This window comes from Pogona vitticeps, chromosome 3 (assembly GCF_051106095.1).
Source record: "Pogona vitticeps strain Pit_001003342236 chromosome 3, PviZW2.1, whole genome shotgun sequence".
Classification (NCBI taxonomy): Eukaryota; Metazoa; Chordata; class Lepidosauria; order Squamata; family Agamidae; genus Pogona; species Pogona vitticeps.
The window spans coordinates 89,596,675-89,616,118 of record NC_135785.1 but is presented as its reverse complement, the minus strand read 5'-3'; the positions used below and the strand labels follow the sequence as shown (position 1 = coordinate 89,616,118).

General features: G+C 42.4%; 2 protein-coding genes across 3 annotated transcripts in view; one reads left to right on the top strand and one right to left on the bottom strand.

The window, feature by feature from the left end:
* Positions 1-9,269, top strand: part of OIT3 (oncoprotein induced transcript 3) — a 55,094-nt gene extending 45,825 nt beyond the window's left edge. The window contains exons 8-9 of the mRNA XM_020783153.3: positions 4,828-4,927; positions 6,948-9,269. Of these exons, the coding sequence (XP_020638812.3) occupies positions 4,828-4,927; positions 6,948-7,124 (277 nt within the window). The 3' untranslated portion in view covers positions 7,125-9,269. The remainder of the gene's footprint in view (positions 1-4,827; positions 4,928-6,947) is intronic.
* Positions 8,287-19,444, bottom strand: part of PLA2G12B (phospholipase A2 group XIIB) — a 48,335-nt gene continuing 37,177 nt past the window's right edge. For both annotated transcript variants that reach the window (XM_020783154.3, XM_020783155.3), the window contains exons 3-4: positions 18,101-18,266; positions 8,287-9,252 (exon numbers count right to left, since the gene is read on the bottom strand). In XM_020783154.3, the coding sequence (XP_020638813.1) occupies positions 9,134-9,252; positions 18,101-18,266 (285 nt within the window). In that variant the 3' untranslated portion in view covers positions 8,287-9,133. The remainder of the gene's footprint in view (positions 9,253-18,100; positions 18,267-19,444) is intronic.

The following is a 19,444-nucleotide window of genomic DNA, read 5'->3' as shown; positions in this document are numbered from 1 at the left end:
GAATCAGAAATCTTGTCAAATTAATTGAGGTTCTCATGAAAACACTGCAAAATAGCTGTTCATTGGTATCCTAAATCCCCAAATTTAAAATGTAGCCAAGTATAAAAATTCTTGGTGGGGGCAGCAATAGTGCCATAAAAGGCCCCATATTTTTAATAGGTACAATGCTTTGCAAAATATGCCCCCCGAATGCCCCATTGTCACCTCTGCTTGGATAGAGTTTATTTTCCAGATTTTTGAAACAATTTTACAAAAAGTACATGACAATCACTTCACGGATTGCTGCCTTGTCGTGGCGAAGGGGCTTGAGTAATTCAGAGAAGCTATGGACTATGCCGTGCAAGGACACCCAAGATGGATAGGTCATAGTGGAGAGTTCTGACTAAACATGATCCACCTGGAGCAGGAATTGGCAAACCACTCCAGTATCTTTGCCAAGAAAACCCCATGAACAGAAACAAAAGGCTAAAAGACATGACGCTGGAAGATGAGCCCCTCAGGTCAGAAGACGTCAAACATTCTACTGAGGAAGAGTGGAGGACAAGTACAAGTAGCTCCGGAGCTAATGAAGTGGTTGGGCCAAAGATGAAAGGACGCTCAGCTGCGGACATGCCTGGAAGTAAAAGGAAAGTCCAATGCTACCAAGAAAAATACTCCATAGGAACCTGGAATGTAGGATCTATGAACCTTGGTAAGCTGGATGTGGTCAAACAGGAGATGGCAAGAATAAACATTGACATCCTGGGCATGAGTGAACTAAAATGGACGGGAATGGGCGAATTCAATTCAGACGACTATCATATCTATTATTGTGGGCAAGAATCCCGTAGAAGGAATGGAGCAGTAGGTTACTGACCTTGAGCCAGACATCCTGGAGAGTGAAGTCAAGTGGGCCTTAGAAAGCCTGGCTAACAACAAGGCCAGTGGAGGTGATGGCATTCCAGTTGAACTATTTAAAATCTTAAAAGATGATGCTGTTAAGGTGCTTCATTCAATATGCCAGCACGTTTGGAGAACTCAACAGTGGCCAGAGGACTGGAAAAGATCAGTCTACATTCCAATCCCAAAGAAGGGCAGTGCCAAAGAATGCTCCAACTACCATACAGTTGCACTCATTTCACACACTAGCAAGGTTATGCTCAAAATCCTGCAAGGTAGGCTTCAGCAGTATGTGGACCGAGAACTCCCAGAAGTACAAGCTGGATTTCAAAGAGGCAGAAGAACTTGAGACCAAATTGCTTACATGTGCTGGATCATGCAGAAAGCCAGAGAGTTCCAGAAAAACATCTACTTCTGCTTCATTGACTATGTAAAAGCCTTTGACTGTGTGGACCACAGCAAACTATGGTAAGTTCTTAAAGAAATGGGAGTGCCTGACCATCACCTTATCTATCTCCTGAGAAATCTATATGTGGGACAGGAAACAACAGAACTGGAAATGGAACAACTGATTGTTTCAAAATTGGGAAAGGAGTATGACAAGACTGTATCTTGTCTCCCTGCTTATTTAACTTATATGCAGAATTCATCATGCGAAAGGCTGGACTGGATGAATTAAGATTGCCGGAACAAATATCAACAACCTCAGATATGCAGATGATACCATTCTGATGGCAGAAAGTGCGGAGGAATTAAAGAACCTCTTAATAAGCGTGAAAGAGGAGAGCACAAAAAATGGTCTGAAGCTCAACATTAAAAAAAAAACAAAGATCATGGCCACTGGTCCCATCACCTCCTGGCAAATAGAAGAATGTGGAGGCAGTGACAGATTTTACTTTCTTGGGCTCCATGATCACTGCAGATGGTGACAGCAGCCGTGAAATTAAAAGATGCCTGCTTCTTGGGAGGAAAGTGATGACATCTTAACCAAACTGCAGGAGGCAGTGGAAGACAGGAGGGCCTGGCATGCTCTGGTCCATGGGGTCACGAAGAGTCAGACACGACTTAACGACTGAACAACAATGACATGACAATAATCTATTAATAGCTATTAGTCATGATGGTTACAGAAAACCTCCAGTATCAAAAGCAGTGTGTTCTCAATACCAGTTTCTGGGCAACAATGAATTTAAAAAATAATGTTTATCTCCTGTTCTGCTTGTGAGCTTCCACTGGGGCATCTGGCTGGCTTCTGTAGGAACAGAATTGTGAGTCTTTGGGTCTCCTCCAGTACAGTTCTTCTTAAGTTCCTCTCTACAGAGCCTATTTTACTGGGACAACATGAAGTAGTGAGTCTGTATCCATGAAGCAGCATTCTCAGAGTTCCCAAACATCTTTAACTCTTTGAAGAAATCTTCACATCTCTCCATCTTTAGCATTTATAGCCTAAAGTGAAACTGCAAGGGTTCACAGAAAAGTCAATATTGTCATAAAAAGTTATGTGTGTATCATGATTCTATGCTTTTAAAAATGATAAGGGTTGGTGGGGAAGGAGCGACTTTCTATGATGTCTTGTGTATTTTGCTCCAAAACAATATGGGGAAAATTTGGATAGTGTTCTTTACCCTCTTATATTCTGCTAAATTTCTTTATAATCTTTTCCTGATTGTCATGTTTTGTGTTGCATCTTCTCATATTTTGCTTCCAAACTGATCAATACACCCCCCTCCTCTCCCTTTGACATGTAGCGGAAAACGGAAATATAAATGTGAACATCTGGTTGCAATAAAGCAACGCACCCATTTTTTGCCCAGATTGGTCACATAATAAAACATGTCTGCCGGTGTCCCACAACTTTCCATGCTGCTTAAAAATATTGTGAAACAACCTACCATGCTCTCTAATTATGTCTTTTGGTGGTGGTTTTGCAACGTGTGAAACCATGACTTCTTCATGGAGTTTAATGGATCTTACCTTGAAATGGGATAATGTCTATTTCTTTAGGAGTGGAACAACAATAAGAAGTACTGTAATAGAAATACGTTCAGTTAGGATCCTAAGCAGTGAGTGATGAGGGGAGGGGAGAAGAAAGTGACCTGTGCTTCATCCTTGCTCCTGGCTTTGGAAGGAAGGGAATCTTTTCTGTGAGTGAAATGAATGACTCAGAATTTGTCACTGGATCAGGGTTGTGTGAGTTGATGTGTGTAGCCCATGTTGGGGAGATGAGGCTCCCAAGAACTGTGTCTGAGCTAACTGTGGATTCTCCCTTTGGATTCACTCCCTTTTGGTTTGCACTATTAAGCAACTTCAATCCTATGAATAGTTTCCCCATAAGTAACCCTCATTGAAGATGGTGCCCTGGTGCATGGGCAGAGTGACAAACTTTAAATAAATGAATACAGATCTGTTAGCCTTCATTTAATTACACATGTGGTACAAGGTTAAAAGAGTTTAAGAAGAATGTTTTGGAGATGGATAGTGGTCTTCTTTGCATCAAAATAGTAAACCTCTTGTGTCCTGTGTTATAAATCAAGTGAAAGGCTCCTTACCTGTCCCAAGAAACTGAATTTTCCCTCCTTAAGACTATTGGTGGGATCCACATGAGAATCAGCAATTAAAAAGGAGGGCATTTAAGAAGAGGGGATTATAAGGAAAGGGGGAAAGGGAAGATAAGAGAAGGACTTTTGTGAGGTAGGTGGGAAATTAGGTTGTGTTTTTTTTTAATTCATGTAGATTTTTCCTTCTCCTCAAATTCAAAACAGGAATGGAGAAGGGAAAAGAAATAAAATAATGGATGGGATTTTTCTACTTTTGGGGGCAAGGCTTTATTTCGGTCACCTAAACAGTAATGGAGGGGCAGAGGAAATAGGGGGGAATAAGATTGTATTAATCGATTGTGTGCAGCATCACTTATGGGGGGAAAAATAGAAACTTTGCCTATGGAAAAAAAATAGAAACTTCGTCCTGTAAGTGGGAGGAGATAAGAGGGAGTAACTTCCCCGTTTTCTTTGACTTTTCTTAAAGGACAAGTCAGTAACCTGCCCACAGCTGGATCTGTCACTGAGTGCCAACTGGTGGTGGATTTGACTGCGGGCATGTTCTCTACCAGACTTTTAAAACATCTGAAAGAAAAGAAAAAATGCCTTTGCTGCCTCCTCCTGTTTCTTCCAGGAGGAAGTTTTCACTTTTTTAAAAAAAGTTATGCAGCACATCTGTGAAGCCCTAATAGTCTAAACATTTTTAACTGCCTGTGCCCTTCCACAGAAAAGCAGAGAAAGTGTTTAATTTGCCAATATCCTGAAGTGGTTCTCTTTAAACTACTTCACAATGGGGCAAATTGATAGCACAAGAAGCCTTGGCCACCTTGACAACTGAAAGCTCATTTTGGTTCATTTCCAGCCATTGTAACATCTGGAAAAAATAAAAATGGAGTGATTGCACCCCCACCAAAAAAAGTAGATGCCCCTGATAGTGACCCAGAAAGATGGGGGTAGGAATGCTCCAGGGACAAGCTCCAGTGTTTTTGTGTTTGCAAAAAGAGAAAATAAAAAAAAGGGAAAAACAAAAAAAGGATTGAACCAACCCATCCCAGCGGTGGTCCAAACAGTAGGCTGAATGTCCATTTGATCCCCCTTTAGGTCAAGCGAGGATAAGCTTTGCAATATGTTAGCAAATCCCCTGGCTAGCAGAAGGAGTGGTTGTGGGTATGCGAAGAGAGATGAAGTGAGTGCATTCCAACAAATGTCTTTCTTGGCTGCTTCGAGCTTTTCAAAATTTCTGGCAACGCTACTGTTCTCCCCTGTTTTTCCCTCTTTGCTGGTGGATAGCATGCCACCACAGTCAAAGATATTAATAGCCAACCTCCATCTCCTGTTCTCATTGGGATACATTTGTTTTTTTCCACTGCCTGTGAAAACCATTAACATTTCTCATTCTCTCTTTTTCCAGCTGTCTTTCAGATGAATCTGTGAAGCAATACACGTCAAAGGATCATCTTGCCAAGCACTTCCAGGTTCCAGTGTTCAAATTTGTGGGTAAAGACAACAAGGTGAGCAAAAATGCAGACTAGCTAGGGTGGCTTGTCTCTCCTTACAATCTACCCAAAAAGAACAGGTTGTTATAATTATGCCCGACATGTATGGGAATGTGGCCCTTTCATCTTTTATCATCTTCTCAGGAGATGAAAATCAGATATGTATCGCCCTGTCTTTCTACCCACCCCTTGCTTTTGTTGGGGGTGGGTCCAGAACTTGGAAATGCTACTTTTTGGATTAAAGTGCCCAGCTAGTTGTACTCCATAAAAGTGACATCTCACAGCTCTGGTGGGCATGACCAAAAACAACAAACCAAAAAAGAGTTCAAGAAATATCTTTGGGCAAGAGTGTGCAAAACAGCACCATGAAATTCTGGGAGTCACCTCTAAAGTCTCCCTCCCTCTCCTTCTTTTTCTCATATTCCCACTATCTGTTCCTCCCTGCCTTCTCTGACCTTGCATGTCTCGGGTATACATGTAGGACTAAATGATGCAATACTCTACAGTATTTCTATATTCTAACATGTCCTTTACCTTTCCTTTCTCAGTCATTTATTCTCATGCTCTGTAGCATTTTGCTTCTCTTCTCTTTTGACTCTTCTGCTTTATTTTGTTCAACTAATTAGTTTAAAAAAATTATAGGGTAATCTCCAACAATGGAGTGGCTTCCAATAAAATGATAAAACCATACTTTGAAACTATGAATAATCAAATTCATTTTTTAAAATCCCAAAAATAACAAACCAAGACTCAACAGGAGAATAAAGTGTGATAAAATAGGAGCATGAAACCTCATGACATATTCAATAAAACATGGATTAAAAGGGTGTTTCACTTGGCACTTAAAAGGAAACAAAGATGCTATGAGCCAGGCATCTCTGGGAAAGCGATTTCAGAGATGAGGTGCCACAACAGAAAAGGCCCTGACCTGTGATTCTGTGTCCTTTTCCTTGGCCCATCACATATCTTGATCCTGGGCTAGCCTTTAAATGGCAAGATGCACGGTTTGAATACTGAGTAGTACAGTGGCGCATATCCAGCTGTAATCAGCCCTCAGATTTCCATAAAGGATTAGGTGAACTGGCCCATTGTACCATTTTGTACCATTATGCTGTGTCAGTTGATTCTGAAGCTTTGTTTGTGGAGTCCTTATCTCATGAATGGGTGTTTCACATGTGCAAGTCACCTGTTGTAGCCATTGAGAGACTGTTGAGCATATTGGGCATCATATTGAGCAAACATCTATAGTGCATCCTTGGGTTTATACTATACCAGTACCCAGGATTTCCTAGGAAGGAGGAATGACAAGAAAATCCATTTTAACTCTGGGGAGAGAGAGAGAGGAACTAGTTTTTACTAGCCTATGACTTGCTAGTCTTGTTCAGGAATGCAGTAGATTCGCCACTGAATATTACACACAACTTGATATTTAAGCCACCTTGAGGGTGTGTGTGTGTGTGTGTGTATTTTCAGGCTGACTTTTCTCTGAAGAAGACAATAAAAGTACCCAAGGAATGTTAATGCCATAGCAAGAACTGCAGTCAAAGCAGATGCAGAACAAACCTCAGAGCAACGGCACATTCCAACTGCATGAAGTTGCTTCTCTCAGTTTCAATATCCAGCACATAATTCACTGGTGCCAATGTCTCCCTAATGCCTGCCAAGAGCCTATGGATTCCTTGTGGTTGAGAGGCAAATGATGATGAAAGAGTGTCTTGCTTCTGTGCCTATGCCCAAAGCAAAACCAGGATTGACACACACCCCTCCCATTCCATGTATAGAGGCTGATCAGACTGGCAGTTTAATCCTCTTTTGACACTGGCAATGGCATAATGTCCTCCTCAGAACCAGCTCCTGCCCCCTGTACTAGCTACTTTGCTGTGCTTCATGGTAGGACTGTCTCTGATATGCTTCCGCCCACATCAGTCACAATTGTTCCCTTTAATCTCAGCATTTATTGTTAGATCCCCAGAGTAGAAGTGTATGAAAGAGCTGGCCAGACCACTGTCATACTTATGTATCTTTTCATATTCAGGAGGTCTTCCTACACTGCCGGGTCCTTGTGTGTGGAGTCACAGATGAGAGATCGCGATGCGCCCAGGGCTGCCACAGACGGATGCGCAGGTGGGCTGAGAGAGAGGAAGAGAACACTGGCCACATAACTAATCGTATCCTGATAGGTGGCCCAATTAGAATTGACGTGGAGGAGTAGCTCTGCTTTATGAACATGGTGCCCCTCTAGCAGTCAAGAGTTTGCCTTTTTTTCCTTTTCCTCACCATTTTCTTCTCCTCACTGAAAGCTGATAACCTCCTTTTTTAAAGATCAAAACACATGCAGTTCTGCATCTAAATGCTATTTGATCACTGTAGTGACCTTAATGGGTCACATGATTCACAGGATCAAAATGGGTAACACCTTCTGTTAAGGAATCCAAATATTATTGGAGCTGACCTAGCCCTGCCTGGAAAAGAAGGCTGTGTATCCACTGACAGTGGAAGGATTAGTCTGAGTTCCTGCATTTCTTCTAGAGGGAGGGATGACTTTCAACCACCTCTCCCTCTTCTGTAAATCATGTAGATTTCACTGATCTGGGAATCTACATGAAGAACCCATAATTTATGCTATTTCTCATTAAATTACCTTGTCTCTTTTGTGTCCCTTTCTCTCCTTTCTGTGGATCTCTTGAGAAGGAGACAGCACCCTAAAACCTTGCCCGTGCTATGTCTCAAAACTGAATCAAGAAATACACTGTGTGCAATTGTAAAAAACACATATTTTGGAAACGGTAGCTAGTGCTTACAGTGGTGAAAACTGCACATATTTTGACTTGCCATTGAATGTTGGTAGAAAGCCCATTGGAGAAGGCTCATATTTTTTCTGGTGTCCCTTTCATTCTATCATTGGATTCCTGATTTACAGAACATTTACTTTTTGCATTGCGTTGAATAAATTACTCGTGTCCTGTTGTCCTATACTACTCCATGAGAGGTGTAAAATGAGAATGTCAGAAAGCGATGAGCCTACCAACCTACACTCTTCAGGGGTGACACCATGATCTCAGGATACCTTATAATAGGAAACAGGAGGGACATATAATTTAATGATGGAATGATGGAACAGGGTCAATGATGTGAGGCAGGTACACTGTAAAACTGTTGGATAATGCAAACACTGTTACTGTCATGCAAGAACAGCTGTGAGAATTTCAGAGAATCCAGAGCCAGAGAATGGGGTATAGTTACTGCAAGATCGGTTTAGAAAAGGAATTTAGGTGCTGTTTTAAATCACAGAGCAACAGGCAAAATGTCAGTGAGACTTCCATTTAGAATAAGTGGCAATTTGATTAAAAAAAACATGTGAGCAGAGGCTATGATCTGGAACATCTAAGAGATATATTTGGAATAACAAGAATTATTATACAAATATATTTAGGTTTACCACATGGAGTTGTAAAATAATAGTAATTATAAGTAGCCAGAAGTCATTGGCAATTTCTGATGTTATCTTAAACTACATATGCAATGAAATAAAAGATTTACAACTGCCTCTGTTTGGAAGGTTTGCTCCTTTCTTTTCTTGTTATAAAAGGGGGTATGTATGTTGTTTCTTCAAGTAGAGTAGTTACTTAAGGAAAATAAAATTAATGACTATTGTGAAACCAGTAAAGAATGCCCTCTTGCCATTGCATTCATCTGATTCCTTCGTCCTAAAGCTAAATTCCCACAACCTCTTCAGCAATCTGTTCTCCAAGACTGTTTTCCCAGTTGTGTGGGGTTCACACCATTTGAAAAGCTATGGCAGAAGGCAGCGACAGGTGAAAGAAGTAGCTCCATGTGGTGCACATATTTGCTGCAGAGATGTATTATTGTCAGTGTCATGCCACAGTCTCTGCATCCTTTGTCATGTCTGGAATGTTTGTACACATCTCAGTCTGGCATTAAGTCAAGCAGATGCTCTGAGAAGCTGGGAGACGTCAACAGATGGAACAGGCAGGAGTGTCAGGCCAAGGCAACCTCCTGCTTTGCATTAATTTCTCAATCAGTCTCACCTTACAAACTTACAATTAATGCACCTGCGTTGCAATGTGCTGCTTCCCTACCCATGCCGTTATCAAAAGTGTAAAATCGCACCCATATCAAGGGCGGAAGAAAACGGAGTCTCTTCTGATCAAGAGACTCACGAAGCCAGAGTCGACACTGTCAGGCAGCTTGCTGCTTCCCTCACAATTCGTCTCGTTCTTCCTCATTACAAATGCAGGCACTTCTTTGGCTATTCATGAAGGGACGGCAGCCTAAGGTCTTGACAGTTCGGAATACTGTATCCGCTATTGATTCACATGCTATAGTAAAAAGAAAAGAGCAAAAATAATAGAAGTCACCATGTATTTTAAATCACCCTATATTTTGTTCAGATAGGTAATCTTCAAGAAAATCAGTTCTGTTTGCAACAGAAGTCAGCTTTATGTAGCACTGATTGCCTAGAACTTATGCCAGTACAGTATTTCTGATTCTTCATTTCCTGTGAGCTTCATCTCCTAAAACTAGCAAGCCCTGGGGAAGAGTTTTTATATATCACCTCCTTATGCTTTTTCCCTGTTCTTTGTCCTGCAGTGATGAGTGAAAAATGGCCTCTTCTTTTTCGCTACTCTTTCTTGCTTCCTCTTTTCAGCCTGTATTTATAACAACACTCACTTTTATTAACTATTACCACCAGCCTGGAAAAGAACTTTTTTTGGCAACACCATTATAAAATATATAGTCCCATAAATGTATATGGCATTTCATATAAGTAAGCGAGAACATTTTCTACCAGAGAAATACTTAAAAGTGAGACAAGAAAAAAGAGGGCAATTCCACGGAAAGGTTTTGAATACGGCAAATGAGCACCTCTGCTTTGAGAAATCAGTTTTGATGAGCAGATGTGGGATACCACAGAGTGAAAGTTTAAGAAGGAAAATGGCTCATAATTAAGAGAGACATATTTTTCAGTTTAAAGTACTTTTATGTATAAGGATCTCATAATACTGAGGAAACTAGCAAATGTATTTAAGGCCTGCCAGTTAAGGGATTGCTCAGTCTTAGAGATATAGTTGATGAAATGCAATATACCAATTCATCTCAATCTGATGCCCATGCAGAACAGATTAAGTTTATGTTAAATTCCTATCACATCCTTTTAAAAAGCCATACTCTAAAAAGCAATGGAGGGATGGCAAAAAGGCAATTCAGGTAGGTATTTTAAAAAACAATAAGAAAGAGAGGTTACTTACCTGTAACTCTGGTTCTTCAAGTGGTCATCTGTGAATTCACATTATAGGGTTACATCTGTGCTTGCGCAGAGGTTTCCAGAATATTTAGAGCTTTATCACATGTTTGCCAGGATCACCCCCCTAGTACACGTGGTCCGCCCAACCTGCCAATTGCTTCAGTTCCCAAGAACAGCCCGCCACTGCATCAAAGGTGAGACAGATGTGATGGACAGAGGGGAGGACAGGTAGGAAGTGTGAATTCACAGATGACCACTTGAAGAACCAGAGTTACAGGTAAGTTACCTCTCTTTCTCCTTCATGGCCTCTGTGAATACACACTATAGGGTGATTAACAGGCTAACTTACCGGAGGAGAGATGCCACGGAAGAACGGAAGAGAGCACAGTCCTGCCAAATGCTGCATCCATTTTAGCCCTGACATTCAGGTGGTAATGAGTGGCAAACATAGAAGGGGTTGCCCAAGTAGCAGCCTTACAGATGTCTGGGAGAGGTACTCCTTGGAAAAAGGCTGTGGAGGTAGCAAGAGCCCTCGTGGAGTGAGTCTTAATGCCGAGAGGCAGATGCTTTTTTAGCAAGTTGGTATGGCAACTTTATAGTTATGACAATCCAGTGACAGATGGTCTGAGAAGAAATGTGAGAGCCTCTGTGAGGCAGGTGTGGCGTGACAAAGAGCCATTTTGACTTGCGGAAGGAGGAAGTTCATGAGACATAAAATGCAAAGGATCATCCAACATCCAACATATGGAAAGATCATGCAAGATCAGTTGTCGGTGATGGAAAGAAGGTAGGTAAAACAATAGGTTATTTGAGGTAGAAGTCTGATACAATTTTGGGAGAAAGGAGAGTAACCTTCTCTGGGTGGAATTGGAGGAATGGAGGGTCTACCCAAAGAGCAGCCGGTTCTGAGCTCTACGGGCTGAAGTAACAGCAATTAGAAAAAGAGTCTTAAAGGAGAGGAAGCATTCAGATGTGGTAGTAAGTGGTTCAAATGGAGAAAGTGTGAGACATTGGAGGATGGTATGCAGGGACCTTTGCGGAGGTGGAGGAGGTGCAGGTGGTTGCATATTGGAGATACCCCTGAGAAACTTGTTTCAATATAGGGTGACAAAAAAGTAGGGCTGCATCTGAGTCTTGAGGTTGATCTGCGACTATGGTGGAAATGTAAACCTTGAGGGCGGAAAGGTAATGCTGGTTATTAAAAAGCTAAGAAAGGAATGTAAGGACTGTGTGAAGAGTTGTTGGATTGGTCAGGAGGTCGCATTGAATTGCAAATTCCTGGAAAGCAGCCCATTTATAAGAATAAAGTTGTGTTCTAGCAGGCTTTTAGGTGTTAGCTAAAATAGTGGTCCCCAAGGGTGAATCCTCCACATTGTGAGGTGGAGAGTGTGAAGGTCAGGGTGGTAAGTTCTATCCTGATGTTGAGTGAGGAGGTGAGGAATGGGGGGCAGGAGATGGATCAGACCATGGTGAACCATGGCTGCCTGGGCCACCATGGGGCAATGAGAATAGAGTTGGAGCAGCTTTGACGGAGTTTGACTATCATCCTAAGGAGAAGAGGAATAGGTGGGAAAAGATAGATTAGATTTGCAGTCGAATTGATCATGAGTGCATCCCTGAGAGAGCCTGGGCTTATGCCTCTTCTGGAGCAATAGAGAGCACATTTTGAGTTTGGGGACGTGGCAAATATGTCTATGCGAGGCCATCCCCACAGTCTACAAAGGCATAGAAATACAGCCTGGTCGAGAGTCCACCCGTGCATTTGGGTCCAACTCCTGCTTAGAGAATCTGTTATGTGATTGTCTTGAGTAACGATGTGCACTGCTATAGGAAAAATGTGACATTCAAAGTACCACTCCCAGAGTTGAACGGTAAGGAACAGCAACTGGAGAGAGTGAGTACCTCCTTGCTTGCTTATGCAGAAAAGCGCTGTGGTATTGTCTGTGGTTACTTGCACAGCTGTGCCGATGATGATAGGTTCGAAAGTACGAAAAACTTTGAAAATAGCTAGTAGTTTCAAGTTGCTGATATGAAGGTCTTGTTTGATTTGAGACCAGGTAGCATCGAAGTGTAAGCCATTGCAATGTGCTCCCCATCCGATGGGTCTGGCACCAGTAGTGACTTGTTTTGGGTGTGAAGGGCCTTCTGATGAATAGGTTGGCTGGAGTATCCCACCAGAGAAGTTGGGTTGAGAGTTCAGGTGTAACCTGCAGGAATTTGGAAGATGGGTCTGACATTGGATCGAAGAGGGACAGATACCACGCCTGTAGGGATTGCATTTTTAGTCTGGCATGCTGAATGACTGATGTAGTGGAGGCCATGAGGCCAAGAAGACATTGAGTCTGATGTGCAGTGACCATCGCAAAAGGCAGAAAAAGTGAACATGAAGTTTTGTTGCTCTCTCTTGAGAAAGGAAAACACTTGCTTTTTGAGAGTTGAGAACTGCGCCTATGTAGGTGACTCTTTGTGCAGGGATTAGTATAGATTTTTCTTTGTTGACTTCGAGGCCCAGATCTGCAAGGAGATAAGAAGTCAGGTGTATGTCTCTTAAAGCCTGAGAGTGTGAGGGGGGAGACTAGCAACCAGTCGTCTATGTAATGATGGAGATTCCCTGAGTGCATAAATGAGCTGCTACTGGAGCCATGCATTTGGTAAATATCCATGGAGCAGTGGAGAGACTGAATGGAAGGGCCTTGAAGTAATAGGCAGTGGTTTCTATGGTGAATCGGAGGAATTTGCAGTGGTCTTGGCAGATGGTAATGTGAAAATAGGCATTGCTTAAGTCGATGACGGCAAACGAGTCATTTTCCTGAAGAATGGGTAGGATCCATTCACCATACGAAAATGTTTTTGAATGATGTAATAGTTTAGAATTTGGAGGTCAAGAATGGACGTAAACCTCCATCACATTTCAGGATGGTGAAGTAACGGGAAAAGACCCCGGGATCGTCTTCTGATAAGTTGACAGGCGATATGGCGTCCTTCAGAAGAAGGGATTGAATCTCTTGTTCTAGAACCTCCGATGGTGATGTTAGAACAGTTCTTGGTGGTGGTGAGGTGGCGATGATAGTAAGGACCCAAGATGCCCAAGATGGAAGATGGACTGAAAGACGGGTGGTGCTGGGTGGAGAGAGATGGGGTGGACAGATCTGAGCGACACAAAAGTAAAAGGCTCTGTTTTCTTTTCAGGACACTGGAAATATTGTTTGGGGCACTGATCTTGTGTGGCGTGTCTGGGCTCAAATGATGATGATGATGACTGTGGTAAGTATCTGTTTTTGTTGAAAAATTGTCTGTTTTGTTGGTAGGAGTAGGGGAGACGCCATTGGTATCATTGAGGTATGTAGTATGGTTGTGTATTATAAGAACATGATGTTTTTCTCAATTTTTGTAGGTTGTCTAATATTTCATTAGTTTTGTTATTGAAAAGCCCGGCGTCCTCAAAAGGAAGTCTTCGATTCGCATGCGGGCATCATTGGAAATGTGGACTGAGCGAAGCCAAGCATGTCTACAAGGACAGTAGCCATGTGTTTGGATGCGGCTTCAATGACATGTCGTGCGGTGATCCACTCTTGGCATACCAGGGCCATAGCTTCTTGGTGAAAAGCGAGGACATGGGCTTTATACTAATCTGTCGTTGACTGGAGAGTTGGAAGAGCCCTATTCCAAAGGTAGCAATTATAGGCTCCCACAGCTGCAAGGTACAGTGGACCCTTGACTTACAGACGGCTTGACTTACAGACTTTTTGAGTTACAGACTTCTCTGGCCGCAAAATTTAGGTTTGACTTGCAGACTGAGATTTGACTTACAGACCAGAAAAAACACAAAATGGAACAAAAACGGCCTGTTACGGGATTAATCGGTTTTCAATGCACTGTAGGTCAATGGAGACTTGACTTACAGACTTTTTGACTTGAGAACCGCCTTCCAATACGGATTAAGTTCTCAAGTCAAGACCCCACTGTACATGGAAAGTAAAGGAGGTAAGAGAATAACCTCTGCGTCCAATAATGGCCAATAATATCTAGCTTTCTGCCCTCTTTGTTGTTAGGAGTAGCATTAGAGCAATTTCATGCTCTGTTTTGTGTAGCATCCCCAATGACATAATTTGAGGGTGGATGTTTTGGAAAGAAGAGAGTGTTATCTCCACTTGTTTAGTATAAGTTTTCCACCCTCTGAGACATTTGTGCTACGGAGGATTGTTTGGCCCATGACTGCTTGATTAGCTTCAACAAGGATGGAATAAAGCCCATACAGAGCGGTGGTGTCTTGTCTTTATTAATGTCCTCGTACACCTTATCAGATTCAGACTGGGTTGGTTGTTGGACCTCCAGGTCCATGGCTTTGGCTATATGCAGTAGTAGCTGTGAGTAGGATGAGAAGTCCTCTGATGGTGAGGGAGGAGTGACGTCCAGTGTGGGCAGATTGGTGGTGGTGGGGACTCTTGCGGTGGTAAGGAGTCAGAGGTATCCGAATCAGAAAGTTGTGGAGATTATGTTTGAGAAGCATGATGATATGGAGGGGCAGAGGTATCAGGATGAGGCTCTGGCAGGTAACGGGTAGGCTTGTCAAGAGCCTGTCTGGCCAGTACAGAGTGAGTTGTAGACTGATGAGATTTAGAGTGTTTCTTTTGACGAGGCTGAGCGGTATCAAGAGACGCAGGTGGAGGTCTGGTATATGTAGTTGTTACTTGTAAGGAAGAAGCACGGACCTGTGAAAGTTTAGTGGGCTCAGTAGACGAAATTGGAGCCTCTTCGGTACCGTCGATTGTTGTCCTATGAAAGGCTCAGGAAAATTATTCCTCTTGCGAGAGGATCTATGTGGTTTCAGTACCGTAGGTAAAGGCACATTGCCATCTTCAGATGAGGTTTAGTAGTAGTCCTGGGTTCACAGCTGGTACAGTGGGGTCTCTACTTAAGAACTTAATCCGTATTGGAAGGTGGTTCTCAAGTGGAAAAGTTCTTATGTAGAATCTGCATTTCCCATAGGAATGCATTGAAAACCATTTAATCCGTATCTGCTCTTTTCCATCCATAGAAACTAATGGGAAGCTGCTATTCTGCCTTCTACTACTAGAGGGGGATTTTTTCTTTTTTTCCCCTTAGGTCAGGGAACAGTGTTAAAAGCACTTCTGACGAAGCTAATTTTGAAGCAATGGACTGAAAACCAATTAATCCGTTCTGGCTGTTTTTTTTTTATGTAGAGGTGCGTTCGTACATTGAAGCATTAGTTCCCATAGGAACTAATGCAAAGCTGGTTAATACGTACTTTACCACTAGGGGGAGAATTTTTTTTAACCTAAAATGACCTAAGGTTAAAAAAAGAGCAGGAAAGTTTTTTTTTCCTGTTCTTATCTGGATTTTTGTTCTCAAGTAGAAGCAAAATTTAGCAAATGGAGCTGTTCTTAAGTGGAATTGTTCTTAAGTAGGGACGTTCTTAAGTAGAGACCCCACTGTACCAAGGAGGAGATGGTGAATCCGATACATCAGATGGATAGTAATACTGTATCCATACCGTGAGCATTTAGGTTCGATGTAAAGTTCAGTATCGGCTTGCCAATATCGATATGCTCGATGTCAATAGAGCTTGGGCAGAGGCTCATAATAAGTTGGTGGTTCATAGAGTGTGACTTGTTTCAGGTGACAATATTGAGTCAAAGAATCATGGGATGCCAACAATTCCGTAGAAGTCAGAGGTTGTGCAGGATCGGCATCCCATCGGCAAGTCTCTGGTGTGTGGTGAGTCTTCCTGGATCACTTATGTGGAGGTGATGGGTCAGGTAAAGCAGACACTGACTCTGAGTCACACACAGAGACTGAGCAACCCATGGATCTGGGGCTCAAATATGCTGATTGGGAGATAACTGTCACCTCAGCCAAGGTGTTAGCCCAAGATGGAGACTGGGCAAGGAATGGACACAGTGGCTGACCGGAAGGTGGTGGTATAAAATCATCATCCAGAAAGTCAAGGCAGATGGTTGGTCCTGTAAAGGAATTGTCGGAGTAGTTTTGTCAGGTGCCGTAGATCTATTAGTAGACTGGGAATCCAAAGAAGATTTCTTGGTCTTCTTAGGCTTGGAGTGTTCCCATACCGAAGGAAGGCTCAGTAGTAGTATCGACTTGATAGTCGATGCTGAAGACTTAGATTTAGAAGTGGACTTAGATTTGGATTTAGAAGTTGGTGGCTTCGTCGTCAGAGAAGCAGTGGACATCTCAGGGGATCCGTTGTGGGGCTTAGAGGTTTGGGAAGCCTCCATAGTTTGTGTTGGGCATAAAGAATGCTCCCAAAGAAAGGATCTAAGACATTGTTGTCTGAACTTAAGAGCTTGTTCAGTAAAGTTTTTGCAAAACTGGCATGAAGATGGCTGGTGAGACTCTCCGAGGCAGAATAGGCAAAGATCATGTCTGTCTGAGAGTGGGATCTTGCTGGAGCACGAGGTGCACTGTTTGTACAGGGGCCATAAATGGCAGGGAGGTGAGGAGAAAGGGGGTGATCCAAAGAGGGAGAAATAGCTCGAAACGTCTCTTACAATTTGCCCTCTGTTATTTTTGTTATAGGAAGAAATCAAGAGCAGTGGTGAACGGAGAGCTGAAACCTAAGTGGTGGCAAAAAGGAAGTGAGTCATTCACCAGGATGGGCAGACCACGTGTACTGGGGAGGGGCAGTCCTAGCGAACGAGTGATAAAGCTCTAGAATATTCCGGAAACCTCTGCACAAGAGCAGATTAAACCCTATAGTGTGTATTCACAGAGACCGCGAAGAAGAACAACAGGCTTCCATGTTACATCAAATAAGGGCAGTATGTGTGGGGCTTTGGTGGGTAGCAAGGACTAGAGGAGGGAGGAGGTACACATTAAAAACCAGAGTTCCAAGTCATATTCAGTGCATCAATGATGAACAAGCATTCTGCGGGTTGTGGCCATATTGTGTAAATTAAATGTAACACTTTTCCGACACCACCCTTTGCAGTTAGCTCATTCGCAATCTCAAAAGTGATCTTCTTGAGGTGTAGCAAGAAGAATAATTCTATATGAGCTATAGACAGTGCCATGACCACAGGAGGTGCGGAGGCTTATAGGATGTACATCTTTAACTACTAAAGCTATACACATTTGTAACTACTAAAGCTGCACAGATTTTATCTTCCTAATGAAACAGGACACCGAGGATGAGAATTCTGTCTTTCCAGAATTTGCAGTGATTCTGCTTCATCGTCTCTGAAGTGTGAACTTTCTCATTTATCTTCATTGTTACACTCAGAAAATGAATTACTGACCCTCTTCACTGTCTAATTGCTGTAGCTTGAACCAGAGAGAAGTAAATGATGTGTGGGTGAGAAACACCAGGCTATGCCTGAAACAGCACTCTTCAAAAACAACTTTATATGGAGTAAATGCTCTCCTTCAGATTTTATTTAAAAATGATATGACTCCTCAAAGAAATTGAACCCCTTTATCTTACTATACAGGGCACTCTGCATTTTTCAAGAGGTGAGTGCCGCTTTGACTCCCCTGGGTGGAAATGCAGGTTTTCCAGAAACTTTTTACCCCCAAAAAAGGATGAGGGATCTTGGCCCCCTGGATGCTGCTGGACTCCAATACCAATTCCCAATTGTCTGCAGCCAATATGGTCAGGAATGATGGGATTTGTGGACATGTTTGGACGTCCAAAATATGGGACAGGGTTCTGACAGTGACTTTATCAATATTTCTAGTTCTTGTTAATATATTACCTGAATTAGCATCATCTGGCAATCAGTAGCCAGTTTAGCTCATATTTCCCACATTACCACAGAATGTTCATTTTGAATGGATCCATAAATAACTGGCTTGTAGAGAACATTCCCAGGCTTACAAAGTGACCCATGTGTTACTATGTTCCCAGTCAATCTGTGTAAAGTCTGCCTGAGTAGAAAACTCACCTTCCACCTTAGAGACGAAGCCAAGGCTCCGTTTAAGGTCCGAGCAGATGGACTGCAAACACCAGCGAAACTTGGCGTCGCAACGGTATTTGTTGGCACCACAGGTGTCGTAACAGATATCCAGCTGGTTGCAACACTTAGTCATGGCTGGGATACCAAAATCCAGCTGCACCGGGAAGAAAGAATCCAGAACCATCATATTATTTCCTTCCATGTTTCAATTCTGAATGATGTTATTTGGAACATTTTATTGCAAAAGCATCAGTTGCAAATTGTGAAGCTGCTTTTTTTTTTTTTTTGACAGTTCACCTTAGTCCAGTTGAAAGGACAATATGCGCAGCAAGATTAAACAATAGCTAAACCTACCTCACCTTCACATTGAGTCTTGGGAACCATTAGTATTTCTTGACATTTGCCTGCCCATGGCTGTTACAATAGGTATACAAGAAACTAATGGTAGTTACAGAAGTGATTGCCCATCAGTCATCATTCTCTGCACTGCTACAGAGGGCTTCAATGCATCAAGGAAACAGCTACCCCAGCTTTCTTACAAGGAATCTGTACTACCTTCTGGTGGGACATAAATACTTTCCCTTTGTTGGATCATTTATAAAGGAACAACAGCCTTTATAAGTAGATAAGTGGGTTTGATGAGAACAACTGGGCTATGTCCCTGAGTGCTAAAATTTAGGGAAATCTAGAGGTGACTCTAGTGGTGATTATTAAGATCATGGATGGCAATATAACTCCAATCTATTCACTTTTCTTTCCCCCCACATACACACACACTCCAAAGCAAAACTTTTCTGAGGTCTTTTTTTGGAGGCACCACATTCTGTGCCTCCATCTGCTTGGCAGGGGCTTGAACCCATACTTTAGCATGGAATCAGGGAGAGGAGACAATGCTATTTGCCACCGATGCCAAAATTTCTATTTACTGCTCCACCAACACCACTGAAGAAAATCTGGGGTGTATCTTACGGACTACCTGTATCAGAAAAATAAAGCAATGCCCCTTAAACATAAGGCAATGCAGGAAGGAATTTCCGCTGGCCTCCCATATTTCACACGAAACAGGATTGTAGGAACATTAAGGACAATGGCGTTTATGTATAGGTTTTGAAATACCAGGAGCAAAAACCATTTCAGTCTATGGCACCAATTAGTCCAGAAATCCTGATTTAGTTTTTGGAAACATTGCTTTTTTTTTTTGACAGAATCCCTCAGCTTGCAACTTGTCAGGGGATTCTGGGACTGTACTCCAAACCAGCAACTTTTCCAAGATCTAAGCCTTTCTAAGTGCCAGAGGCGTCATAGGAATGCTTCTCTATTGTAACTTATTGC